At 55.4% G+C, this 26,401-nt stretch overlaps 1 protein-coding gene across 4 annotated transcripts in view; it reads left to right on the top strand.

The window, feature by feature from the left end:
* TBC1D9B (TBC1 domain family member 9B) overlaps positions 1-26,154 on the top strand; it is a 43,501-nt gene extending 17,347 nt beyond the window's left edge. Inside the window, exons 7-22 of one of the 4 annotated variants that reach the window (XM_048220917.2) lie at positions 61-273; positions 11,436-11,597; positions 11,875-12,025; positions 12,504-12,718; positions 14,052-14,169; positions 15,004-15,289; positions 15,645-15,774; positions 15,904-16,002; positions 16,741-16,809; positions 18,166-18,406; positions 18,783-18,848; positions 20,288-20,359; positions 20,599-20,649; positions 21,998-22,060; positions 22,580-22,686; positions 23,691-26,154. In XM_048220917.2, the coding sequence (XP_048076874.1) occupies positions 61-273; positions 11,436-11,597; positions 11,875-12,025; positions 12,504-12,718; positions 14,052-14,169; positions 15,004-15,289; positions 15,645-15,774; positions 15,904-16,002; positions 16,741-16,809; positions 18,166-18,406; positions 18,783-18,848; positions 20,288-20,359; positions 20,599-20,649; positions 21,998-22,060; positions 22,580-22,686; positions 23,691-24,377 (2,730 nt within the window). In that variant the 3' untranslated portion in view covers positions 24,378-26,154. The remainder of the gene's footprint in view (positions 1-60; positions 274-11,435; positions 11,598-11,874; positions 12,026-12,503; positions 12,719-14,051; positions 14,170-15,003; positions 15,290-15,644; positions 15,775-15,903; positions 16,003-16,740; positions 16,810-18,165; positions 18,407-18,782; positions 18,849-20,287; positions 20,360-20,598; positions 20,650-21,997; positions 22,061-22,579; positions 22,687-23,690) is intronic. The other 3 variants (XM_048220918.2, XM_048220919.2, XM_048220920.2) reach the window with 3 other exon arrangements.
* Positions 26,155-26,401: the final 247 nt, after the last annotated feature.

Raw genomic sequence — 26,401 nt, forward strand, 5'->3', positions numbered from 1 at the left:
ACAAAGCCGGTCAGCTTCCCATCCCGACACTGACACCCAGCGCTTGACTTGCCTTCTCAGGTGACCATTGTCGAAAAAGCTGACAGCTCCAGTGTCCTGCCCAGCCCTCTGTCCATTAGCACCAAGAGCAAAATGACCTTCCTGTTCGCCAACCTGAAAGACCGCGATTTCTTGGTGCAGAGGATCTCTGACTTCCTCCAGAAAATGCCATCCAAGCAGCCAGAAGGCAGCAGTGGGGGAAGGAAAGCCAACACCGTGGACCCGGCCCCAGAGGTGAGGGGGCCCCTTTGGAGCGGTGGGACAGGGGTGGTCAGGGCAAGGAGGGGAGCCCGGGCAGCCATCAGCCTCCATGCTGGAGCCCGACCTCGTGGTGCCTTCCGCGGTCCTCAGGTGGGAGGGCCCCCTCTGGGTGCAGAATGGAGAGCCTAACCTAGCCCGACTCGGGTGTCCCGGCCACACGCGTGCTGGCCAAGCTCACAGGCCCCCCTGCGCCCCACCGCGCCCCCCCAGTCCTGAGCATCACCCACCTGCCTCAAACTCCGTTCCGTGTAAGAAACCCTCTTTGGCTTGACCAGCCAACCTCATCTCTGTCCCTTGGGAACTTCTGCCACACTGTCGAGGCCTATCCAGCTTGGGTTTATTTACTGGTATCTCTCCCGTCAATCTCTAATCTTTCAGGGATTTTTACAGGGAAAGACCTTTTTTTTTTTTTTTAAGTTTATTTTTTTTGGTGGGGGGAAGACCTCCTTTTTAAAGACTTAACTTCAATGTCCTTATTACACCAACAAAATTATCAGTAATTCCTTAATATCAAATACAGTTGACCTTTGGACAATGCAAGGGCTAGGGGGTGCCGACCCCTCACACGGTCAAAAATCCACATAGAATTTTTGAGTCCTCCAAAGCTTACCTACTAACAGCCTATACTGGCCTGGAAGCCTTACTGGTAGCATAAGCAGCTGATTAACCTAGATTTGGTATGTTACACGTATTAGATACCGTATTTTACAGCAGCAGAAAAGAAGATGCTAAGAAAATCATAAGGGAAGGAAGATACATTTACAGGGCTGTGTGTTTCTCCAAAACATCCACGCGTAAGTGAGCCTGCGCGCTCGGAACCCGGCTGCTCCGTGGTCAGCTGCGCTTGTATTCACGTTTCCCCAAATGCAGGCGTACTTTTTACTGTTTGAGCATCATTGGCGTTGAAGTACACATAGGTCACGTACAGTCGGCTGACACGTCTCTTAAATTCCTTTTGATCTGGAGATGTCTCTCCATCTCTCTTTCTTCTTGCAGTATTTTGTAGAAGTAACGGGGTTGTTTGTGCTGTAGAGGGTCTCACAGTCTGGTTCTTCCTGATAGCGTCCCTCTGGAGGCATTTACCGTGTTCCTCTGTCCCCCGTCTCCTGTAAGTTGGTGGTTGAATGGCGAGACCCAGTTCACATTCAGGTTCAGTTGTTCGTGTGTTGAGGGGGTGGGTTTGCTTGTAGGCGGGATTGGGGAGCTGCGTATTTCCACCAAGAGCTATATGCAACGCCCACTCATCTTGTCATGTGCTGTTCGCAGTCTCTGACAGGCTTCACGTAGATCCGGTAATTCATCAGGGGTTGCAAGACGGCGGCAGTCTACTGCTGTCAGTCCTTTGGTTGATGAGCTGGAGGACGTCCATAGAGAGAACCCCCCCTCATCAGTTACTTCGCTCCCTGAGGCACAGTTCATCTAGGAGAGGCAGAGGAAATCTTTTATTCCTGCATTTATTCACCACTTGTTAGAACGGTGACCTGCATTTCTAGTATCCCCCAAATGTGGTCAAGACATTTGTGATGTTCATTTTGTCACATAATTATGAACTTACAGTTTTACATAGCGTGATGTGTTTCAGTGCATGCCAGTTATTACCCTCAGTGCATCTGTGACCAGAGGGAGCTCACTGAGGTTGGCACAACCATGGCCATATTTGATCGCTTCCTGGTATGATAAGATATGTGTGCTGTGGGTCGATCTGAGTTTATGAGAACACTTCATGATTAGAAGAGTTTATGTAAAAATCCACATACCTGGCTTCTCTGGAAAAAATCAGCAGCCCTGGCATTACCAGGCCCACATTCCCACCAGTGGCATTGGAGCCGAATGGTGGCACATGCCCTCCAGCTCCCCGGAGCCCCACCTGGTCTGGCCCATGGAGGCCTTTATATTTTCCACCCCCATAGTCAATGCTCAGGAAGTTATTAAGTAGGTAGAGAAGGGACCGGACAGACTCTGTTCATTAGAGACATTTAGGAAGGTTTCTTAGAGGAAGTTGGGCTTGATCTGGGCTCTCAGGAGAGTGAGTTTAGGTTGGGTGAAAAGGGACATAGGCAAGAATGTTGAACTGCTTTCATGAGGCCCAACACGACAAAGGACAGGGCCTACCAGGTTGAAGTAAGCACAGATCCCTGACCCCTTCTAAATGCTCACTGTCCACCCAACATAGTTTTGGGGGCTTTTTTTTGTAGATTTTATTTATTTATTTTGAGAGAGAGAGAGCATGAGCAGGTTGGGGGGAGGAGCAGAAGGAGAAGGACAAGCAGACTCTGTGCTGAGCGGGGAGCCTGATGTGGGGCTCAGTCCCACGACCCTGAGATCACAACCTGAGCTGAAACCAATAGTTGGATGCTTAACCCACCGAGCCACCCAGTCGCCCCCCCCAACGTATTTTTTTTTTTAAAGATTTTATTTATTTATTTGACAGAGATAGAGACAGCCAGCGAGAGAGGGAACAGAAGCAGGGGAAGTGGGAGAGGAAGAAGCAGGCTCATAGCGGAGGAGCCTGATGTGGGGCTCGATCCCAGAACGCCGGGATCACGCCCTGAGCCAAAGGCAGACGCTTAACCGCTGTGCCACCCAGGCGCCCCCCCCCCAACATATTTTTATTGTATTTCCATTAGCTGCCAGGTGCTACCCCAGGCAGTGGGAATAGAGCAGTGAACAGATTAGACAGAGCTTACATTCTAGTGGGAGAGACAGACAATAGGCAAACAAACATCTGAGGTATGGCAGGTGGTGATAAGATCTATGGATAAAAATAGAACAGGATAAAGGGATCAGGGGAAAGGAGGGGCTCCGAAGTAAGGGAATAAGCCATGAAGTATCTGGGGAAAGGGTGCTGGAGGCTGGGGGAATAGGAGGTGCAAAGGCCCAGAGGTGGGACTGGGCTGAGCACAGGCTGCGGAGGCGAGTGTAGAAGGCGAGGGTGGGGAGGAAGCAGGAAGCCAGATCATGGAAGCCTGTAGGCCTTGTGGGCACTTTAGCTTTGACTCTGAGTGAGATGGGAAGCCGTTGGGGAGTTGGCCAGAGGGGGGACGCGATCTGTGCGTGTTTTAATAGCACGACTCTGGCCTGTCAGGTTGGGAGTGGGTTAGAGGCGCAGGGGCTCTTTCGAGAAGCCCCACGTAGCTACTGAGCACTTGAAAACGTGACTGGTCCAAACTGAAATGTGCCGTAAGCATAAACCCCACACCAGAGAGTGAAGATTTACATGAAAAAAGGGAATGTAAAAGATCTCAATAACTTTTTATATTAATTCCATGTGAAATAATCCCATATTGGCTATAGTGGGTTAAATAAAATATGTTATAAAAACCAATCTCACCAAATTCTCTCCTGCATTTTAATGTGGCTGCAGAATGCGTAAGTTACATATGCTGCTCTCATTCTGTTTCTCTTGAGCAGTGCTGGGCAAGGGAGTGGCCCGAGTAGTGGCAGACAGGAGTCGAAAGGCTGCGAAAGTAATCAGGACATGGAACGATAGAGCCTCGATCGAGGATAGGAGCAGTGGAGCTCAGGAGAAGCGGTCAAATTCAGGATGTCCTTTTTTTTAAAATTGTGGTAAAAGACACATAACCTTAAATTCACATCTTACCCATTTTGAAGTGTACAGTTCAGTGGCGTGATGTCCATTCCCCTCTTGTGCAGCCACCGCCACCGTCCATCCCCAGCACTCTTCCCACCTTGCAGAACTGAAGCACGAACCCCCCTCCCCGCCGCCCCTGGGAACCACCGCTCCGCTTTCTGCTTCTATGAATCTGACTGCTCTGGGGGCCTCGTAGAAGAGGAATCCTGTGGTATTTGCCCTTTTGTGATTGGCTGATTTTATTAGTGTCGTGTCCTCAAGGTTCGTCCTCATGGTAGCACGTGTCAGAATTTCCTTCCTTGGGGTGCCTGGGTGGCACAGCGGTTGAGCGTCTGCCTTCGGCTCAGGGCGTGATCCCGGCGTTACGGGATCGAGCCCCACATCAGGCTCCTCTGCTGTGAGCCTGCTTCTTCCTCTCCCACTTCCCCTGCTTGTGTTCCCTCTCTCGCTGGCTGTCTCCATCTTTGTCAAATAAATAAATAAAATCTTAAAAAAAAAAAAAAATTTCCTTCCTTTTTAAGGCTGAATAATAGCCCGTTGTAGATGTATATACCATATTTGTTTATCCATTCATCTTCTTTTATTTGAGAGAGCGAGCGAGCATGGGAGCAGGGGCGTGGAGGGTAGAGGGAGAGAGAGAATCTTAAGTAGGCTCCATGTTCAGCATGGAGCCCAGCGCACGTCTGGATCTCACAAACGAGGTATCATGATCTGAGCCAAAATCAAGAGTCTGACGCTTAACCCACTGAGCCACCAGGTGCCGCTGTCGTCTTTTGATGGACACTCGGGTTGCTTCTACCTTTTGGCTATTGTATTATGCTGCTGTGAATGTAGGTGTACAAATATCTCTTCAAGACCCTGCTTTCCCGGAAGTGGAAATCCTGGAAAGAAGTCAATGGGTAATTCAGCGTTTAATATTTTGAGGAATTGCCATACCTTCTTCCACAGTGGCTGCCCCATTTTACGTTCCCGCCAGCAATGCACTAGGGTCCCAGTTCTTCCCCGTCCTTGCCAATGCTTGTTGTCTTCCAGGTTTTTTACAATAACCGTTCTAATGGGTCTGAAGTGGTATCTCATTGTGGTTTTGATTCGCGTTTCCCCAGTGATTAGCGATATTGGGCATCTTTTCGCATCCTACTGGCCATTTGTCCAGCTTCTTTGGAGAAATGTCTGCTCAAGTACTTCACCTTTTTTTTTAAGTTGGGTTGTTTGTTGTCAAGCTGTAGAAGTTCTACAACTGTATCTTCTGGATATTAACCCATCAGATATATAATTTGCAAATATTTTCTCTCGTTCCCACGGATTGTCTTCTCATTTTGATCATTGTGTCCTTTGATGTACAGAAGTTCTACATTTTTTATATAACCTAGTTTTTCTCTTTTTTTTTTTTTTAAAGATTTTATTTATTTATTCGACAGAGAGAGAGACAGCCAGCAAGAGAGGGAATACAGCAGGGTAGTGGGAGAGGAAGAAGCAGGCTCCTAGCGGAGGAGCCTGATGTGGGGCTCGATCCCATAACGCCGGGATCACGCCCTGAGCCGAAGGCAGACGCTTAACCGCTGTGCCACCCAGGCGCCCCTCTCTTTTTCTTTTATTTCTTGTGCTTTTAATGTCAGATCCAAGAAATAATTGCCAAGCCAAAGTCATAAAGCTTTTCCTCTGTGTTTTGTTCTAAGAGCTTTATAGCCTTAGCTCTTACATTTATGTCTTTGCTCCATTTTTTTAGTTAATTTTCATGTATGGTGTGAGGTAAGGGTCCAAAGTCATCATTTTGCAGTGAATGCCCAGTTCTGAGCAGCATTTGTTATAAAAAAAACTGTCTGTTCCCTACTGAATGGTCTTGGCACTCTTGTCAAAAATCACTTACCACAAGTTCGAGGGCTCAGTTCTGGGCTCTCAGTTCGGTTCCGTTGGTCTGTTGTCTCCGTGCCAGTGGCCACGTTGTTTTAGCTAGTATAGCTTTATAGCAAACTTTTAAATCAACAAGTATGAGACACCCCCCGCCCCCGCCAATTTCATCCTCTTTGGCTATTGTTTTCGTTATTTGTGGTCCTGCCCTGAGATTCCATATGAATTTTAATATAGTTTTTTTTTTTCTGCAAAAAAAGTCATTGGGATTTTGACGGGCAGTGCACTGAATCTGTAGATCACTTCAGGGAGTATTGACATTTTCACAATCTTAAGTCTCCTAATCCACGAACACGAAATGTCTTTCCATTTATTTATGCCCTCTTTAATGTCTTTCAGTAATATTTTGTAGTCTTGAGTCTGCAAGTCTCCACGTCCTTGTTCATTTTATCCCTAAGCACTCAATTCTTTTCCGTGCTGTCATAAATGGAATTGTCTTGTTAACTTCCTTCTTGGATTGCTCAGTGTTAGTGTATAGGACATGTTTTGGAAGTGGATCTGAGATCACTGATAGGTTCCATAGGTTAGATACTGGGTCTGGCGAAAGAGAGGGGTTTACAAGGTGACACTAGTGTCATCCATGGTGTCGGCTGTGCAGCTCAGAGTCAAATCACCATTTCACGACATGGGGGGGAGGCAGGGAGAGCAGGGCTGCAGGAGTGCAGGTTGGGACATATGATGTCTGAGGTCACGCATTACGATTACTGAGACCCGGCCACTGGAGACGGCAAACACAGGTCATGGCGGCCTTGACCAGAGTCGCTCCGTGGAAAGACAGGAAGAAAATCCTGAGAAGAGAGGCCTTTAATTGGGACAAGGCAGTGAGAGCGGGGTAATTTTTAAATCTTACTGAATTTCCTCATGAAAAGGCCCAGACCACCTTTAACAGAAGCAGGTGGAAGGGTCTCCCACAAACCCCAGACGACACGTAGATGGGGTCAGACCACCAACTGTAGCCTTACTCTAAACAGCAGCTGTGCTGAGGCAGGAAAGGGAAGAGAAAAGGGGTTCTGACGGTCCCAAGAACCAGCATAAAATACCTCCCCACACCCCCGGGAGAGACTGCTCACTGAACAGAAGCCTCGGCAGGTGACTGAGATACAACCAGTGAGTGACCCGGGGACATTTCTCAGGCCCCACTTTACAGATCAGCACACAAACCATAAAGAGGGACGGAAGATCAGCTAATCCGGGGCAGCCCACTCCCCTGAGGATCTGAAACACCCACCACAACCCCCAACAGGAAAGAGCCCTCCCTCCCTGAGGGAAACAAGACCCGGGACTGAGCAGGGCAGGAACCCGGGGGGGGGGGGGGGGAAGGAGAGAGAAGCTTCCGACACTGAGGAGATGAATCAGGACATATCGAGGGGAGGGGGCTACACAGAAAGGTACAGCAGAAGACAGGCCCCCAAATGTTCAGTGCGGAAAGCTACCCTGACCCACGTCTCCCCGACACGTACATCATCCTCCTGAAAGTACAGAGAATTCATGTCATTTAACCCAAGCAACAGAGGAATCCGATCACACCCCATATGACGGTATCATGGGGGAAAAACAAACCACGTAACGTTCCACAGACAGTGAAAGTCCATCAGACAGTATTCCCCCAAAGCAGATGAAAACTGTACCCTAGTAGTTCAAAATGATCTAAAAAGAATTAGAAAAATAATAGAAACTACTAAAGAATGGTATAAATAAAATCTTTTAGAAAGCTCAGAAATAAAGTGACCAGTCAACAGAAAAGAGAGTTGATGGGACTCAGGAGAAATATTTTAGAAAAAAGTATCACACAAGGAGAACACAACAATGAATAGACTTGAAGTTAAGGAAGGCATGGGGGTCAGAGGAGGGCCAAACAAGTGAAGAAAGAGAAAGAAATGGTCAGGAGCTGTGATAAAGAAGTCAGACAAAGAAGATCCAACTTATGTTTAAGAGTGTAAAGTATCAACTGATAGAAACTACCAGTCGAGAAAACTTTTCTGAGTGTAAGAAGACTTGACCGTGCACGGTGGAAGGGCATGTCATACGTCTGGGAAAACCAGTCCAGAATAGCCAGTATTGTTACAGAATGCAGTAAAAGCTATTTATTTAAATATTAAAAAAAAAAGAAAGAAAGAAAGAAACTTTGGGACAACCAGTCAAAACGGACCCAAGTCATTTATGAAAGAACAAAAGCAGAGCGGGTGCAGACTTTTAGATAGCAACATTTTGTACACACTAACATTTTATTTGTTTTTTACTTTTTTAAACAAGCATCAGAGATGCCTTTTAAGATTTATTTTTTTATTTGAGAGAGAGCACACAAGATGGGGGGAATGGCAGGGGGGGAGAGAATCTCAAGCAGACGCCGTGCAGAGCCTGATGTGGGGCTCGATCTCATGACCCTGAGATGACCTGAGCCGAAATCAAGAGTCAGACGCTCAACCAACTGCACCACCCAGGCACCCCCAGTGTAACATTTTAAAGACATACAGTTTTTAAAAACCACGACCCAAGAATTTTATATGGGCAAAAATTAAGATTCAGGAGTGAAGACCACAGGCAGTAAGCAAAGAACATGTGGGAATCTAAGAAATCTAATGGCTTTATGGGGCACCTGGGTGGCTCAGTCTGTTAAGCGTGTGCCTTCAGCTCAGGTCATGATCCCAGGGTCCTGGCATCGAGCCCCGCATGGGGCTCCCTGCTCAGTGGGGAGTCTGCTTCTCCCTCTCCCTCTGCCCCTCCCCCACTCATGCACACATGCACGCACGCGCTCTCTCTCAAATAAATAAAATCTTTTTTTAATAAAAGGCACGGAAAATAGAATAAGTTCATTGATTGCCTCCTTACCTGAGAGTGAAAGGGTGTCACTGTATGATGGCAGGGAAAGCAGGGAGGGGAGAAGAGGCTTACTCACTAATTTCAGTATTGCCCACAGGAGGGAACCAACAGGGTCTAGAAAGAAAGGACCAGGGTACTGGATGTTAGATAGTAGAACAGGAAGGTATACTTTCTGACAGACTCTGGGAGTGGAAACGTGAGTTTCAGCACCTCTTTCGAGGAGCCTGTATAAAGGTCAGCCGAGAACAGGGGTCACTGTAGTTGAAGTCTGCACTATACTGTAACGCGCAGGGTCATAGGTGGACAGCTCGGTGAACACAGCGTGTGAGCGCCCCCCAGTGGAAGCTCCAGGAGGGTTTGTGGGGCCGGTGCCGGCTGGATCCAGCCAGTGGATCCCCTGAGAGGGAGTCGCCTAGAGGAAGGTCCCGGGAGGTGGAAGGGTGGGACTTGGGGCCAGAATGGAGGGGTGGGGCCTGGCCTGTGAGGCCGCAGATGCAGGAAGGCTGGCCGATGGCCGTGGCAGTGAAGGGCCTCAGACTGCTCCTGTTCACTCGCTCACTCGCTCAGTCAAACGAGGGCGGAGGTTCTGTTGAGCAGGAGGTGAGGCGGGCAGGTGCTTTGGGAGGTTCACACTGGACGGATGTGTGAGGTGGTGAGCTGCAGGCACGGGAGGGACTGGCCCAGGAAAACGCAGAACTCCCAGGGGCCGTGGCCCGTGAGCTCCCCATCTCGCACGCGGCTGTCACACGGGACGGTCTCGCCAAGGCCACATCCTGGAGTCCATGCCCTTCTCCAGCAGGGAGAGTCTGATTCTCTGAGGTGCTCTGGGGCCTGCAACTCCGTTTGTGTCCTGGTCCCTTTGGGGAACCTCAGGTGGGAAGCAGAATCTCCATGTCGGTCTGGACTGGGGTCGTTCCCCGTGGATTGAGCAGTGCCATGAAAATTTATCATAGCGGACGCAAAATTCACTTCCGAAACACCAGCCAGGGACAGAGGGAGGGACTGTGAACAGGACCTAGCTGTTCTCTTTTTCTTTCTTTCTTTCTTTTTTCCTTTTTATTAAAAACAGCATCTCCAGGGTAACATTGACATGCAATATGCCATATATATTCAGAGTGCAGTTTGGTGGGTTTAACACGTATTCCCTGTGAAACCATCACCGCAGTCAAGAAGAGGCTTCTCTTACAAGGAACACAGAGAGGGTGAGGTCCCTCAGGAAGCCAACCAGCGTGCCCGCCCCTGCCACTTGGGAGGATGGGACCATGGCCAGGGGGTGGAGGGGGTGTTGGGATCAGAGACGACAGGACCCAGACTGGAGCACGACATGCAAAGGGGGGGCTTACTGGCCCACAAGGCAGGAAGTCCTCACGGTCAGCCGCCTGTTGCCAGCAGGGCCTCCACTTTCTGCCAGGAGGGCGTTGTTCCCAGGCCACGTGTGGTACCAGGATGCTGGCGGCAACCCCCGCGTCCTCCTTGACTCACCCCAGCACTCCCTGCAGAGCCACCCCAGCATTTCCTTGGTGACGACTGGGTGACACAGTACCTCCAACCCCCCCACACTGAGCCCAGGGGTAGGAAAAGCTAGTTAGTTCAGGGCTATCACCGCGGTTCTCAGTGAAGCCCACAAAGTGCCAGGCCAAGAGCAGAGAGAAATGTGCCCCCACATGAAAGTGGGGAGCTGGCTGTTGGCAGAAAGGAAGTGGATTCCTGGGAGCCAGTGACAAGTGTCCTCTCAGAGCAGTGTTGTTCCTACCGGTGGGTGCTCAGGAGGGAGCTGAGGGGAGTCGACAGAATGAGCACCAGCTCTGGCCCACCTGACCCCCTGGGTCCAGGGACGAGACAAGCTCCCTGCACAGGCCATCAGCCACAGTGAGGTCACCTGGAAGGCAGGCCGCAAGGACAGCTGACGAGCTGGGGTGGGTGTCAGGCATCACCCACACTGGGCCTGAGGGGTCACGGCTCCACTGCTCCCCTGAGGAGATGTTTTGCCAGGGGAGGGGTTCCAGAAAACCAGGGGAAGAGCCCTGAAAGTCAGGGCTGCCGTGAGACCTTTGTCCCTGATTCCTCCCTTCCCTTCTGCCAGCCCCATATTGCCCCCCACCAGGGCATGTTCTCAGAGCCACTCCAGGGTCCATTTCTCTTGCCCTTCCGCTGTCTGTGCAGTGGGAAGGCAGATCCCTGGGCTTCTACCCTCGGGAGGGGGCTACAGCCCTACTGGGGGCCCCCCCTCACACGAGGCTCTGTTTATGGCTAGCCCATGGCACCCGTGGCAGAGATGGCCTGCAGGCGGGGAGCCCGCCTCACACACCCAGTTCTAGTACACCAGACGCCACAGCACCCAGTCCTGAGCGGACATGCGTGTCCAGATACAAGAGGTCATGTGGCCGCTGCGGGGCGCACCACACCAGACTAGTGGACCAGAGGAAGACAAACTCGGGGAGCTCTGGGGGCAGCAACCAGCCCTCTGGGAGCCCCTTCTTGGAAGGGCCCTTGAGGGCACAGTGGACAGGTGGCCTGAGGGAGAGGGGACAAGAGAGTGTTCCTTGCCTGGCTCGGCAGTCATCACGGGCTTCCGCAGGACAGATTGCCTCAGGACTCTGTCACTCTGTAAAGGGCAGGTCAGGCCATCAGGTCGGCCTGCCCCTGCTCCACTTCATGGCTCGGCGCTTGGGCTCTGTGGGGCCCGCAGCTCTTTCCCGACAGTCCCACCCCGAGCTGATCCCCGCGGCTAGGGCCACGTGCTCAGACAGCCGACCGGCCACACATCAGAGACCCCGGCCTGGGCAGCTCACTCACTGGGTGCTGTGTTTTTCAGCGCTCCGCAGCTCCTCCAGAGGCATCCGATCAGCCCGCCAGCCCCAGCACACCCCTGGGGGGCTGCCAGAGCTCCAGTGCACAGGAGGCGCCAACCGCATCCCAGGGGCTGCTTAAACTCTTCCAGGGAAACTCGCCCGTGGAGGACCTGGGGGCCAAGGGGGTAAGGCCAGGGCGTGGACTCCAGCGGCCTGGGAGAAGGCCTCGCGCCTGCATGCCACTTCAGGTCCTCGGGCCCCCGAACGGGCACTGTCCAGGGGCACCCTGCCTGACCCGGGGGCGGGACCGGTCACCCCAGGCTCTAGGCCTCCGCACGGAGGCTCATTTCGCTGCTGTCCGGGGTGGTGCCGCGGCCACCCAGCCTGGGCCCTCGTAGCCGCACGCTGTAGATGGAGGCGGGCCCGGCACGCACACCCAGGCCCCGCTTGCTTCTCCCCCAGGCCAAGGAGAAGATGAAAGAGGAGTCATGGAACATTCACTTCTTCGAGTACGGGCGAGGCGTGTGCATGTACCGCACGGCCAGAACGCGGGAGCTGGTGCTGAAGGGCATCCCCGAGAGCCTCCGCGGGGAGCTGTGGCTCCTGTTCTCTGGTGAGCGGTCCCGGCTTCGGCCTGGCCCCCCTGCACCACTGTGTGAGAGCCCCGCCGACCCCAGGCCTCCCGAGCCAGCCAGGCAGGAGCTGCCAGAACGGGGCTCTGAGCTGTGAGGGGCCTGAACCAGGGATGCCGTCCTGGGGTGCAGACAGCAAGGGTGGGGCTCTGTCCTCAGATGGTGCCTTCCCACTTGCAGTGGGGCGCAAGCACCGGGTCTCCTTTCCTTGGGACAGGCTTTGCCAGCACACACACCCTTGGCCACTTGGACAGTTTCACGAGAAGGCCATTCAGACTGGTGGGGCAACCCCTCCCAGAAGCAATCACCAAGGAGCCTTTGCCTCCCGCCTCCTAACGGGCCCCAGAGTTCCACTTCTCTTCTGTGGTGCATGGCATCCCCATCCTGCCCTGTCCCTGCCCCCACAGTCGCAGCAGGAGGGGAGGAGGAGAGAGACAGCTGCCAGCTGTGTCTCCGCAGGAGCCTGGAATGAGATGGTGACTCACCCTGGCTACTACGCTGAGCTGGTGGAGAAGTCCACGGGCAAGTACAGCCTGGCCACGGAGGAGATCGAGCGAGACCTCCACCGCTCCATGCCCGAGCACCCCGCCTTCCAGAACGAGCTGGGCATCGCGGCCCTCCGGCGGGTGCTGACTGCCTACGCTTTCCGAAACCCCACCATCGGCTACTGTCAGGTAAAGGGGGCGAGGCGGGCCCAGAGGCTGCACGAGTGACTGTGCCCCGTGCCCCCCGGAAAGCCTGGCCACCAAGAGGGGTGTAACCGGAGACCCTGTCGTTGCTCACCTCAGCCCACGGCATGGATTGCCTTCTGCGTGCCCTGGTCTGGGTCCCAGAGCCCTGGATGGCTCAGCATGTGCAAACGTCTCCCCTGCTAATCCCCATCCTGCCCTCCGTCTCTGTGGGTTTGGCGCCTTCAGTGTCTCCTAGAAATGGAGCCGCACAGGGTTCGCCCTTTCGTGACCAGCTTACTGCATAGTGCAGCGTCCTCAGGGCTCATCCCCATTGGGTCCCGTGTCAGAACCGTACCCCACTCCGCGTGTATGCCACGCTCGGTCTGCCCGCGCGTCTGCCACTGGGCGCTGGCCTGGCCTGGCCTTCGGGCCCCCGTGAACAGCACCGCCCTGAGCGGTTCCCATCCCGTCCCTGCTTTCATTTCTGTTGCGTCCATACCCAGAAGTGACATTGCGGGACCGTATGGTGATTGGACCTTTAATTTTTTTTTTAATTTTGGAATCACCGTAGTGCTTTCCACCGCGGCAGCACCATTTCATGGCCCCCCAGCAGTGCACGAGGGGTCCACCTGCCCCGCATCCTCGCCACGCTGGCTTTCTGGTCTTTGGACAGTAGCCACCCTAGTGGCCTGACGTGGCATCTCACCGTGGTTTCCAGTTGCACTTGCGGCAGCATCTGATTTCCCGTCTGGGGGGCGTTTTCCCGGCCCAGCCCAAAGGCCTTCTCCTTCCCCAAGGCTGCGTCGGGCTTTCCAAGAAGCAAGGCGCCCCCTCAGAGGTCCCTTTCCATTCGGCCATGTCCTACGTGACCTGTTACCCGTGCAGGGAGAGTCCGTGTGCTGGCTTTAGAGAATTTTTAAGAGAAGCTCCACCATCGAAGCGTTTTCTTATTGGCCTTGCTAGCGGCTCAGGCTGTGCGCACCCCCCCCCCCCCGCCCGTTCTACCTCAGCCGTGTAGCTGTCGCACGGGGCTCACTTACACACCCGCCTGGCCCGTGTCACACCTCCAACACCAGAAACCACTCTGAAGAAGTGCCACACTTCTTCCCCTCGGCTTTCCAAGTGCCCGCTGGCCCGATGGGAGGAATCTGGCCGATGGTTTCCATCAAATTGGTTTCCTGCAAATGGCCTTTGGGCAGATTGCCTGGAGTTGGGTGGGACAGTTTGTCGGATTTGCTTGCAGAGTGAGGCCATGCAGGCCCCTTGGGGGGAGGGGGCGGTTTCACTCGGAGGGCCAGCTCCCAGAGCCTCCCCTTTGCCGTCTCTGTGCCCACAGGCCATGAACATCGTCACCTCCGTGCTTCTGCTGTACGGCAGCGAGGAGGAGGCCTTCTGGCTGCTGGTGGCCCTCTGCGAGCGCATGCTGCCTGACTATTACAACACCAGGGTGGTGGGTGAGTGCCGGAGGCCCCGCGGCTGGGGGGGCGGACCTCCCCGGGCCAGCCTCCACACCGAGCACATTGCACAGGCTGCAGACACTCGCGGTTCCCATTCCCCAGACGAGGCTGAGAAATCCCCACACAGCTAGAAGGGGGAGACCAAACACGGGCCGTCCTGCCCAGACTTCATGCGGCTCCCAGCACTTGCTGGCAGGGAGAGAAGATATTCCACATTCAGTGGTTTTCAGAAGTCAGCCTGGGGCCTCCGTTCTCACCCATCTAACTCTGCATGAGGCTTTTTATTGTGCGAGATTTCCGACAGCGCAGCCAGAGCAGGTAGTGCAGCCCCGCGTACCTATCACCAGCCTCAGCGACTGCGGATGACAGCCCGTACAGTCTGAGTGATTAAGGGCAGATGCACTGGGAAACGTATTTAATTACATACATAACGGAGCCTGCTATTCTAAGATGTCCTTCCCCTGCCATTTGGTTTTGGGGAACCCCTCCTCGGGTCCTTTATAATCACACATCTGTTCACAAGCTTCAGGGCAGGACACATAGCCCCCAGCTAAGGCTCCTGCTTACTTCTGACACTTCTAGAAGGGAGAGATTTGTATATTCCCAAAAGCAAATCCAAGCACAGTGGGAGCAATCATTCTCACACAGTAGTTTGGACACCCTAGAAGGGAAACCCGCACACCGTTTCTGTCTCTTGTTCCCTCCAGCCCGTCCCTCCAGCCTTGCATGTGAGCAGAGCTGGCCGGGGATCAGGTGGGCTCCCTGTACCCACATGGGGGCCTGAGCCAGCGGCGTGGGCTTAGCGTTCAGACTCCTTCATCCTCTCCCTAGGGGCTCTGGTGGACCAAGGCATCTTTGAAGAGCTCACGAGAGACTTCCTGCCCCAGCTCTCTGAGAAGATGCAGGACCTGGGGGTGATCTCCAGCATCTCTCTCTCCTGGTTCCTGACCCTGTTCCTCAGCGTCATGCCCTTCGAGAGTGCTGTGGTCATCGTTGACTGCTTCTTCTATGAGGGCATCAAGGTGATCCTGCAGGTGGCCTTGGCCATCCTGGATGCCAACATGGAGCAGCTGCTGGGCTGCAGCGACGAGGGCGAGGCCATGACCGTCCTGGGCAGGTGACCGAGCCGGCCTCCCTCCTCCTGCCGGGCTGCTGGCCAGCACCACCATGGATGGCAGAGCCCGGGCCCTCACCAGCCCTGGGCACTCCTCACTCAGCGTGCACTGATGTGCCCACTGAGCACACTCCAGGGTGGGGGGGCAGAAGAGAGCCTCCTTTCTGGTGCCTCTGCCCCGCCCCCAACCCCGCAGAGTCAGGGACTCCTCTCCCGCCCTCCTGGAGGATGCCCCGTCCTCAGCACACTCGCTTATTGATTGGGAGTCGAGCAAATTAGGCCTCTCCACACCTTTTGGTAGGTAAGAGATCCCCATTACCTGTGGGTAGTCCAGCCTTCTGTCCTTCGATCCCCACAGATACCTGGATAATGTGGTCAACAAACAGAGTGTTTCCCCTCCTATCCCACACCTCCATGCCCTGCTGACTAGTGGAGATGACCCGCCCACGGAAGTGGACATCTTTGACCTCCTGAAGGTGTCCTATGAGGTCAGCACCCTCTGGGGCTGTTTGGCGGGCCTGCCCCATCCGGGCATGTGGGTGTGGGCGGCCGTGGCCCCGGGCAGTTCTCAGCTCTGTGGTTCGGCCTTACCTCACTGAATCCCCTCTGGCCGGTAGAAATTCAGCAGCCTGAGGGCCGAGGACATTGAACAGATGCGGTTTAAACAGAGGCTGAAGGTGATCCAGTCCTTGGAGGACACAGCCAAGCGCAGCGTGGTATGGACGGGGCTGGGCTCCGATGGGTGCAGGTTGCTGAGGGGGGCAGAGGGCAGGGGCCATGACCCGAGCAGGCTGCTTCTGCCCACGGGCTGGGTGCAGAGCCCCTAGTGTTGCCTCATGTAGGACTGGAATCCGGGAGTGAAGGTGCAAATTTGAGGAAGTGGGAGGCGCCTGGTCACTGCGGAAAAACTCCTCTGACACCCCAGGGCCCAAAGGCCAGCATCATCCTACTGTGGGCTGAGCCCTCCAGCCTGGCTTCACCCCTGCCCCTGGGTAGCGACCCTCAGCCACCCTCCACCCACCCAGCCCACTGTGCCTCTACAAGCCTTTGTCCTCCCCAACTCTGGAGAGAGAATTTATGGGGAAGTTCTAGGACGCTTTCTAGAGGGCCAGTGCCAGAGTCTTTCCAAGGATCCAGACAGCAGTTGCTACATGACTGCCCCTCACCCTGTGTCCCTGACTGGGTGTTCAGGACAGAAAGCACCCCCCCCCAGCGCACACCAAGAAGGAACTTGGAGAGTGTGGACTGCGTGGTGGGATGGGTAACCAGAGATAAGCGTGTGGTGCACACCTCCTTCCCTGAATGGTCCACACCTCCTTCCGTGAATGGACTGCCGTCGTGGGCTTGGCCAGCTGGCAACATCACGAGTGTGGCTTGTGTTAGCCTCCGTCCACATGCGGATTCTCTCAGAGACCTGGAACTTGAGAATCCATCCTGTTTCTCTTTCCTTCTAGGTCCGAGCTATACCTGGGGACATTGGTTTCTCAATTGAAGAGCTGGAGGACCTTTACGTGGTGTTTAAGGTAACAGCCAAGAGCAAGGGCAAGCCCCGTACCCCATCCTGGTCCCCTAAGTGCGTCCTCGGTCTGGCAACCTCCTGCCAGAGGAGAAATTGATTTTTTTTAAAGATTTTATTTGTTCGAGAGAGAGAAGAGAGAGCATGAGCAGGGAAGAGATATAGAAGCAGGCTCCCCAAGAGCAGGGAGCCCGATGCAGGGCTTGATATCAGGACCCTGGGATTATGACCTGAGCTGAAGGCAGATGCTTAACCGACTGAGCCACCCAGGTGCCTCAAGAAATCAATTTAAAAGCATCCTCAAGGGGCGCCTGGGTGGCGCAGCGGTTAAGCATCTGCCTTCGGCTCAGGGCGTGATCCCGGCGTTATGGGATCGAGCCCCACGTCAGGCTCTTCCACTATGAGCCTGCTTCTTCCTCTCCCACTCCCCCTGCTTGTGTTCCCTCTCTCGCTGGCTGTCTCTATCTCTGTCGAATAAATAAATAAAATCTTTAAAAAAAAAAATCCTCAGATGTAGTTACCCCAAACTTCCTAAGGTAGAATTTATTCCTTCATGGAATTTAGGCAGGACACTTTCTTAAGAAAGTGTCCAGAATATCCACTCAAGTCAGCTTACACAGGAGGGAATGCATTGGTTCATGTTACTGGAAAGTCTAGGAATTCACACCTTCAGGCATGGCTGGATCCAGGTGCTTAAACGTGCTGTCAAGCTCCCCTACCTTGCATGTCCTCTGAACTGCTCCTCCTAGAGAATGGCAGGACTGTTGTCCGCAGCTCCAGGGTCATCCTGTTCTCTCAGGGGAAAGAGCGTTTTCTTTCCAAGTGGTTTTAACAGAAAGTCCAGGGTTAATTGTTGGACTAACCCAGGTTAGGTGCTGCGGCTACAGGAGGGTGTTTATTGTTGAGCAAAATGTAGAACATGTGCCTGTCCCACGGCCTGAGGATGGGACAGCAGGGGCTGTCCCCAAAAATTTCAGGTGCTGTTAACAGAAGAAGGGGAACAGGTGTGAAGAGCAGGCAGAAACAGCTGAGTCCAGACCACCTGTTGTTGGTTCCCATCGGCCTCTGGTTTGGCACCCAGACCTGAGCCTGATGGTCAGCACGGTCCAGTCAGTGCCACCTCTCACCCACTGTGGCCTGCTGTGGCCGGCAGCCTTAGGCTGTGTGTCCGCTCCTGCGTCTGTCAACAAGAGGCTGATGGGGTGGGAGGTTCTGTGAGATGCTGTGTCGGGCCCAGCACTCCCCACCCCAGGACTCTGCAGACTTGGACAGAGGAGGAGGGAGGACACACTGAGCAGCCTGGCGGTCCTAAGCGCCCAGGCGCTGGGAGGCCCGGCTGTCTCACTAGGCTGTGCCCCTGCAGGCCAAGCACCTGGCAAGTCAGTACTGGGGTGGCAGCCGCCCCACAGCTGTGCGTCGGGACCCCAGCCTGCCCTACCTGGAGCAGTACCGCATTGACGCAAGCCAGTTCCGGGAGCTCTTCGCCAGCCTGACGCCCTGGGCCTGCGGCGCCCACACACCCGTCTTGGCGGGGCGCATGTTCCGGCTCCTGGACGAGAACAAGGACTCTCTGATCAACTTCAAGGAGTTTGTGACGGGGATGAGTGAGTAGCCCCAGGGCCCTTCCTGGAGAAGCCTCCAGATGCCAGCCTAGCCTGTCGTCCCATTGCAGCAGCACCCTGAGACAGAAAGGGCAGTTTTCCCACTGGGAACATGTGGGGATCCAGTGGGGTCCTCCCCTCCACTTCCCCTCCCTCGGGCCAGGGCTGCTCGGGGTGGGTCTGCCGACCCTGAGAAGGGCAAAGGTGTTCAGGGGCAAGTGGGAGGCCTGGGGCTCACCCCACGGACCCTTCCAGGAGAGTCAGGCTGTGAGGAGGGACACACCAGAACCCACTGGAAGGGGAGCGGCTCCACTGTGGACTGGCGGGGGGTGTTGGTGCCCTCTTGCCGGCAGGCCTGCTCACTGGCCTCCCTCCGCAGGTGGGATGTACCATGGAGACCTGACAGAGAAGCTCAAGGCACTCTACAAGCTGCACCTGCCCCCAGGTGAGAGCCTCCCCCCTGCTCACCAGCAAGGGCCTCTCGGGTGTGGAGTTGGGGCTGCAGCGTCCCAAGGCCTCTGTGAGGTGCTGGGCCTCCACACCTGGGCAGCCTGGGGGCTCCACATCCTGACGGAAGGAGGCAGCTGGAGCCCTGGGGCAGAGGCATAACCTGAGACAGTGTCACCGAGGACTGAGCCTGGCTGAGGGGGACCCAGGTGGAGCACAGGGCAGCTCCCCTGGGGAGAGGGTCAGCCTGGGGGTGCTGCCTCGTTGTCCAGCCCTGTTGTACAACCATGAGCAGGGGCTGCTCTCCCTCGGCTTCTCTACGCTGTGCCTGAGCCTCCTGGGGACACTGACAGGCCACAGGGTGGGGAGAAGGGTGACTGGCAGCTGGTCCTAAGACAGGCCAGATCCTATCGTCTGTGGGTTCCCGCTATGTGGGCCCCGCTCACCCTGCCCAGCATGGAGAGTTCTCCAAGAAGAGGTTCCCTGGTTTTCACAAGGGGGAAACTGAGACTCAGGCTGGTGAGAATTCTAGCCGGGGGCGCTCTGGTCTGGGGTGGAGCCGCCCTGGGTCCCTGCTGCTGTTCTCGAACTGCCCCAGGGAGTCTGTGGCTGCGGCCAGTGGGCGGAATGGTTTTTAGAACACCGGTGCTGTATCCACTTCACGGGCCTGGAATGCATTTTTAAAGCTGCCCGGTGGGAGCACAGGTGTTCTCAGACTGGTTTTTCCCTGTAATTCAGCACGGAACATTGGCCTCAGGGAAGGTCGATGCCAGCCACTTTTGACTGTGCAGAGGGAAAGGCCTGGGTTGGGCAGATGCCACCAGGCCGGGGTCCTCCGGGTGAGGGCACGTGAGGCCACCTTCACCAACTCCCGAGACACCTGTGTCTGCCCTGCTCCATCCAGGGCTCCCGCAGCCCGCACCCTGCCACCTCCCCCAAGTGCCACCTGTTCAACCCCTGTCATCGCATCCCCATCCACACAGAGGAGAGAACGAGCCCCCCACAGAACCACATGGATCCGAAACCCTGCTAACGACTCCATCACAAAGAACGTACCAATGTGGAACGATGCCCACCACGCATGAAGCGAGAAGAGCAAGTCGCTTGTGCGTGGCTGGTCCCTGTGCGGCTGTCCGCAGGGGCCTAGCCCCCGCAGGATCCCCTGCACCCCGCCAGCGGGGCGGGCGGGAGGCTGGCCGTCCGCTGGACCCCCAGCTACCCTGACCAGGTGTTTAGATGGGCTGCGTGTGACATTCTCAAACACAGCGTGAAAGGCAAGGAAGGAACAATAGCTGGGATCCGCGGTCATCATTACCACTCTGACCGCACGCTGTGTCATGGGCCCTGGCAGCGGTGGGGCACGCCACGCGGGGAGCCGAGCCTCGGTGAGTCCCACTGTGTTCTCCTGCCCTCACTCACCTTTCTCTCTGAGCACAGCGCTGAGCCCGGAGGAGGCCGAGTCAGCCCTGGAAGCGACCCACTACTTCACCGAGGACAGCTCCTCAGAAGGTGAGCACCGCTGGCCCCTGTGCTGTGGCCTCCGGCCTTGCCGCGGGGCAGTTGTGCTGTGGGGCCCACAGCGGTGGGCTTGGGGAGCGTACTATGTTGGGGAGCCGGGGGTGACGGCAACGGCCTCTCTCTGGGGAGGGCCCCCCGGGGTGTTCTCACTCCTGTTTCTCTTGTCTCTGCCTTCCTGGACCTTGGCCTCTCTCTTCCTCTCTCCTCCACTCCTCCGCTCTCCCTTCCAGCATCTCCTCTGGCCTCAGATCTGGACCTTTTCCTGCCCTGGGAGGCTCAAGGTCAGTCCCTGGGGGTCAGGGGCACCTGCTTTGTGCTGGGCTGCATCTGCCTGAGACCCCACCCCCACCCCGCGCTGGTCCCAGGGACGCCTCCTGTGTGCATGAGTCCCGAGGAGGACCCAGGGCCAAGCCGCAGCTTCCTGGGGAGGAGAGGGGCGGCCTCTGTGCTCGTTGAGGGGGGGAGTAAATGAGGACGTGTGGCTCGGCACCAGGGCCTCAGCTCCCCGGCCGCACGCAGACAGTATGCCGTCGTCACACTCCTGGGAAAAAGTTCAGACGCCGTCATTGTAACAGTGTGAATGGACGAGCGGAGGTGCAGGGGGGTGGTGGATGCTCTCCCTGGAAGATGTTCTCATGGCCTACACAACTCTAATGTGAAGGAAGGATACATTCGTTGAGTGCCTTTTTGAAATCGTTTCTTGCTACATGTAAAGCCTTTCGGAGGCATCAGACCCGGGGTGATGGGCATTCCGGGCCTGGGGTTACCCGACCAAAACCCCAGCGTGTAAGTTCTCGTGGCAGACCGTACCCAAAAGAGAAATTAAACACAGTGTGTATCAAGATACCCAAGGCAGTCGTGCTGGTGGGGTCAGAAGGCCTAATTTGAACTTGATAGGAGGGCTGAGGACCTTGATTTCAGGTACACAAACCAGAGAAGCAGGTGGTCTTCTGTTACACTGAGTCTGGGAGAATCTCAGGCACTTCCGGCTTTCCCAGGGCTTGCAGTTGTACAGAGGCCTGTTCTCAGACCCCACGCAGCCCCAGGCAGCAGGTCTCCCCTCGGCAGTGAGAAGCCTGAGCCCCAAGAGGCCCCCCGCCGCCAACAGCGCTGGGAGGCTTCCACCCACCACAGGTCCCCCGGTGGCCTTGCCGCCCACGGGTCCGGGAGAACTGGGCCGCCTGCTGCTCCCCACATTCATGGGCCCCACAGGGGACGGCATGGGCCAACTCCAGCAAATGCGTCACTTGAAGAAATACAGTGCCCGGCCCGGAATTCCTGTACATAAAATTCCTCATCAGTCAGTGTCGTGGTTGGCGGAAGGTTGAATTGATAATCAGGACTGCCCTCAGTTTGACCCTTTCCAACAGTCACTACAGAAATTAGTGCTCGGGCTTTTTCTCCATAACGCGCATCACTGCTCACTTCAACACCGCGGGCTGAGGCTTGCAGTCCTTTGGCAGAGAGGAAGGCGGGGCTGGTGGCGCTTTGGTTCCCTGTGCGCAGGTGAAGAACGTGAGTGGGCCCTGGGCTTCCGCAGCATCGGACCGGGCTGCTCGCAGGCCTCCGTGGTTTGCGGTCGTAATGCAAGAATGTTCCCTGTGTGCTTTCTCTTTTCCGGTTGTCCAGAAGCACTGCGGCAGGAAGAGCAAGAGGGAGGTGGAAATGAAGACATCCAGGAAAAAAGAGGAGGTACAGGCAGGCCCGTGTGCGCTGGTGCTGACTCAGATCCCGGGGGCGGTGGGGTCTGGGCCGTCCTCCCTCCCTCCCCCCCACCCAGGGAAGTCAGCTGCCCCAGGAAGCCACTCTCATCACCCCCAGGCCGGAATTTCTTGTAGCTGTAATACCACGGCCCCCAACCCTGTTGCCAGCTCCTTCCGGGGCACCTGCTTTCTGCCAGGACCCCTCTAGGTGTCCAGCCTCTCTCCCTCTCCTGCCAGCCTCTCTCCAACCTCCACGTCCCTCCTTCACCGTCTTGGGGGAGACAGGTTGGGGCCCTTTTTATCAGCTCAGGCCTTACTTCAGCATAATAACTCAGGGGAGACATCCGAGTGTTCTGGAGTGTTCTTCACACCGCCACCTCTCCAAATACCGGGGTGTTTTGTAAAAGGGCCCCGGTAACCCCATGCCAGACAACACCAAAACCCACTGCCTGCTACCAGCCCGCAGCTCTTTCTCCCATTTGACAGATTTTTTTCTCCCAACTCACAGAGGAGAAGGGGACCAGCCCTCCCGACTATCGGCACTACCTTCGCATGTGGGCTAAAGAGAAAGAGGTTCAGAAGGAGACGATTAAGGATCTTCCCAAAATGAACCAGGTAGGCCCATTCCGAGCCCACAACAGACACTTCCAAGGCTGGGTTCCCCCCACCCAGCGGCTCCCCACCCTCCCTCCCAGCGTCCCCTGGAGGGCAGAAATTCTCCTGCCTACCTCCTGCACCTGCCAGTCAGACAGCAGTCAGGGAGATTCCAGAAGGACAGGAGGCCAGTTGCTTTGGGGCCTCCTCCTGGGTGGTGTCTCCTGGCGGTGACTCGTTCACATTTCATCCATGTCTATGCACCAGAGACGCAGTAGGGAAGGTTAGCCTCTGACACAGACTCACGCAACCCCCTTTACAAGACAGCCTCACAGCACTCCTGTTCCTCCCAGGCCCCCCCAGGTGCCCCCCCCAGGGTGCCGTGCCCACACAGGTGCCGTGCCCACGCAGGCCTGCTCCACCCACGGCCCCTTGCTCAGTTGCTGGCCTCTGGGTCAGGAGCCCGGCATCTTGCCGAGGGTCTCGGAGCAGGGCCGCAGTCTGACCGTGGGCCTGCTCTGCCCAGTGGGGCACCCTGCAGTCTGGGCACTGTCTCCTCTGCGTCCTGAAGAATAGGGTCACCGTGGAGTGAGGCAGGAGGCCTGAGTGTGCGGAGTCAGACCTCCCCATCCCCTCAACGGACCCAGACTGAGCTTGCTTGTCCTCTTTCTCCATCCTGGTCAAAGAACACACGGAAGAAGCCCTTGTAGCCACTGGGCCTGGAAGGTCATGAGAGAACTGGGTCTGGCTCTGCCAGCAGTGTGGCTGTAGGGACAGGGAGGGGCTCCCAGTCACGGTCTGTGCTGAGAGAAAAGCAGCTGGAAGAGAAAGCTGTTCGAAGGCTGTGTGATACCGGTCAAGTCACTCCCCCTCTCTGTGCCTCCACGTCCCAGTCCGTGAAACGAGGCACAGGGCTGGAGAGCACGAACAAGACAAGGCAGCATTGGCAGTCTGGCTGACCCCAGGCCAGTCTGACCCATCTTTCCCCGTCTCCCTGACCCTTTCTCTGTGTCTCCCCTGAAAAGGAACAGTTCATCGAGCTGTGCAAGACCTTGTACAACATGTTCAGCGAGGACCCCATGGAGCAGGACTTGTATCACGCCATCGCCACAGTGGCAAGCCTACTGCTCCGCATCGGCGAGGTGGGGAAGAAGTTTTCCGCCCAGCCCGGCAGGAAGCCCAGGGATGGCGCCCCCGAGGAGGGCGAGCCACCAGCCCCCGACCCCGTGCAGGACCCAGCCCCGGAGCTTCAGCCTCCAGCTGCGGGTGACCCCCAGGCCAAAGCCGGGGGGGACACCCACCTCGGGAAAGCTCCACACGAGAGCCAGGTGGTGGGTGACGGGGGCGGTGGTGAGGGCCGGGGCTCCCCGTCCCAGCTGCTGTCCGACGATGAAACCAAAGACGACATGTCCATGTCCTCCTACTCGGTGGTCAGCACAGGCTCCCTGCAGTGCGAGGACCTGGCTGACGACACGGTGCTGGTGGGCGCGGAGGCCCGCAGCCCCCCGGCCCCCACCCGCTGCGGGGGCACCGTCGACACAGACTGGTGCATCTCCTTCGAGCAGATCTTGGCGTCTATCCTGACAGAGTCCGTTCTAGTGAACTTCTTTGAGAAGAGAGTGGACATTGGACTCAAGATCAAGGACCAAAAGAAGGTGGAGAGACAGTTCAGCACCTCCAGTGACCTCGAACAGTCTGGAGTTTCAGGCTGACGGGGACCTGGCCCGTCTCTCCTCCCCGCCCCCTCCCCCCTCTTGTTCTGTTTTCTCCCTCAGGATGCACCCCTCCTGTTCTCCCCAGATGCAGTGAGTTGTAAATGGAAAAAAGGCTCAACAGCCACAGTTGGGCCCAGACAGAGGCTCCCAGCCCTCTCTTCCTGCCTGCCTGGTGGGACCCACCTTGGTCCCTGTGTCGTGTCGGAGGCTGTCCGTCCTGGCCTGCTTGCTCAATGCCTCTGTGCCCCATTCCGTGGCCAGGCCACACAGCACCTTCCACTCCTGGGTAGGGGGGTCCTGCAGCTCAGTACTCCGGGGGGCTTTCCTGCTATTTGGCACCGGGCAGGGGATCCCATGCCCGTTGGGCATCAAGCTGGTGGGAACTTCAAGGTGCTCTCTAGGAGCTCTTGAGCCTGAGCCCCTGGCTGAGGGACAGGGGCAGAAAGAGTCCAGTGCACCGGGGCGGATGCCGTGCGGGCGTTACCCTAAGTGCTCCTCAGCTCGTCAGCCTCACCATTAACCTTAAAAGCACATCCCTCAGGTCCTGATAGATTTCCTTGTATTCATTTCAGTTGGCTGAAAATCACACTGTGCTCAATGCCTTAATAAACCCCCGAAAGAACTCAATACCAAACCGTGTACAGAGCCTTAATGTGGCCCCAGCTACTGCTTGGGCTTCTGGCTTCTTCCCAGGCAGGTGGGGGCCCAGGCCATGTTCCAGAGGTTCTGGGCACTTAGACCCCCACAGGGGTGGGGCTTCAAGGCCCCCAGGGAGAATGAGGACACAGGCGATGCTGATGCAGGCGGAATAGGGCTTGAGCTGACCTCTGCCAACCGGGGGAGTCCCAAGGTTCACAGGTAAAAACAGCCTGGTCCAGTGGGTGCAGGTGCGGGCCTGGGCGTGGGCTGCAGCAAGCTCTTGGGTTCAGTAAGTTGTTGTGGGGCCACAGGTGACAGACAGAGCCATGAGCACCCGCCAGCTTTGCAGCAAGAGCTGATCATTAGTGTCTACCAGTCGCCCCTCTCCCCACCCCCACCACATGGGGCAGCTCTTCCACTGAAAGATCCATCAGAGGGATGTCTGGGTGGCTCAGTCGGTTCAGCGTCTGCCTTCGGCTCAGGTCATGATCCCAGGGTCCTGATATTGAGCCCCACATTGGTCTCCCTGCTCGGCGGGGAGCCTGCTTCTCCCTCTGCCTGCAGCTCCCCTTGCTGTCTCTCTCTCTGACAAATAAATACATAAAATCTTTAAAAAAAAAAAAAAAAAAAACCTGGGGCAGGGGTTTTTCTTCTTCTTCTTTTTTTTTTTTTTTAAGTAGCCTCCCTGCCCAGCCTGGAGCCCAGTGTGGGGCTTGAACTCACAACACTGAGATCAAGAGCCTAGCTGAGATCAAGAGTCGGATGCTTAACCAACTGAGCCACCCAGAGGCCCCCGTTTTTGTTTTTGTTTTCATTTAATAGCTTTATTGAGGCATAAATTACATGTCATTAAAATTCACTCATTTTGATGAGTTATAATTTGATGGTTTTGAGTAAATTTATAGAGTTGTGTGACTGTCACCACAATGCAATTTTAGAACACTTCCATCACCTGAGAAAGACCCTCGTACCTACGTGCAGCCAATCCCCGTTCCCACCCCCAGCCCCAAGCAACCGCTAACCTACTTTCTATCTATAGATTTTATGGCTGGTTTTTTAAATAACAGTCTCCATGATTTTACCTTGTTCACAACTGCCGGGTCCCATCTCAATAAATGCAGCAAAACAACATCAAGGAAACTGAGTAACTGTTTGCTTTCTTAACAACAACAAAAAATGTCACTAATGTAATTTCCTTTCTAGCCGTTACACAGACTACATGCTTTGCCATAAAATAATTTCAAAGGGTTCATACCAGAAAGACCATATTCTTGGCCATAACGAAATTAAGTAAAGATATACGTAAAAATGCCACAAAGTTGGCACTTTTAAGTCTAAATTGTAATCAGATTTAAATAATTTGAAATTTGGGTGTTTTATAT

Source organism: Ursus arctos, unplaced genomic scaffold, assembly GCF_023065955.2.
Source record: "Ursus arctos isolate Adak ecotype North America unplaced genomic scaffold, UrsArc2.0 scaffold_5, whole genome shotgun sequence".
NCBI classification, from domain to species: Eukaryota; Metazoa; Chordata; class Mammalia; order Carnivora; family Ursidae; genus Ursus; species Ursus arctos.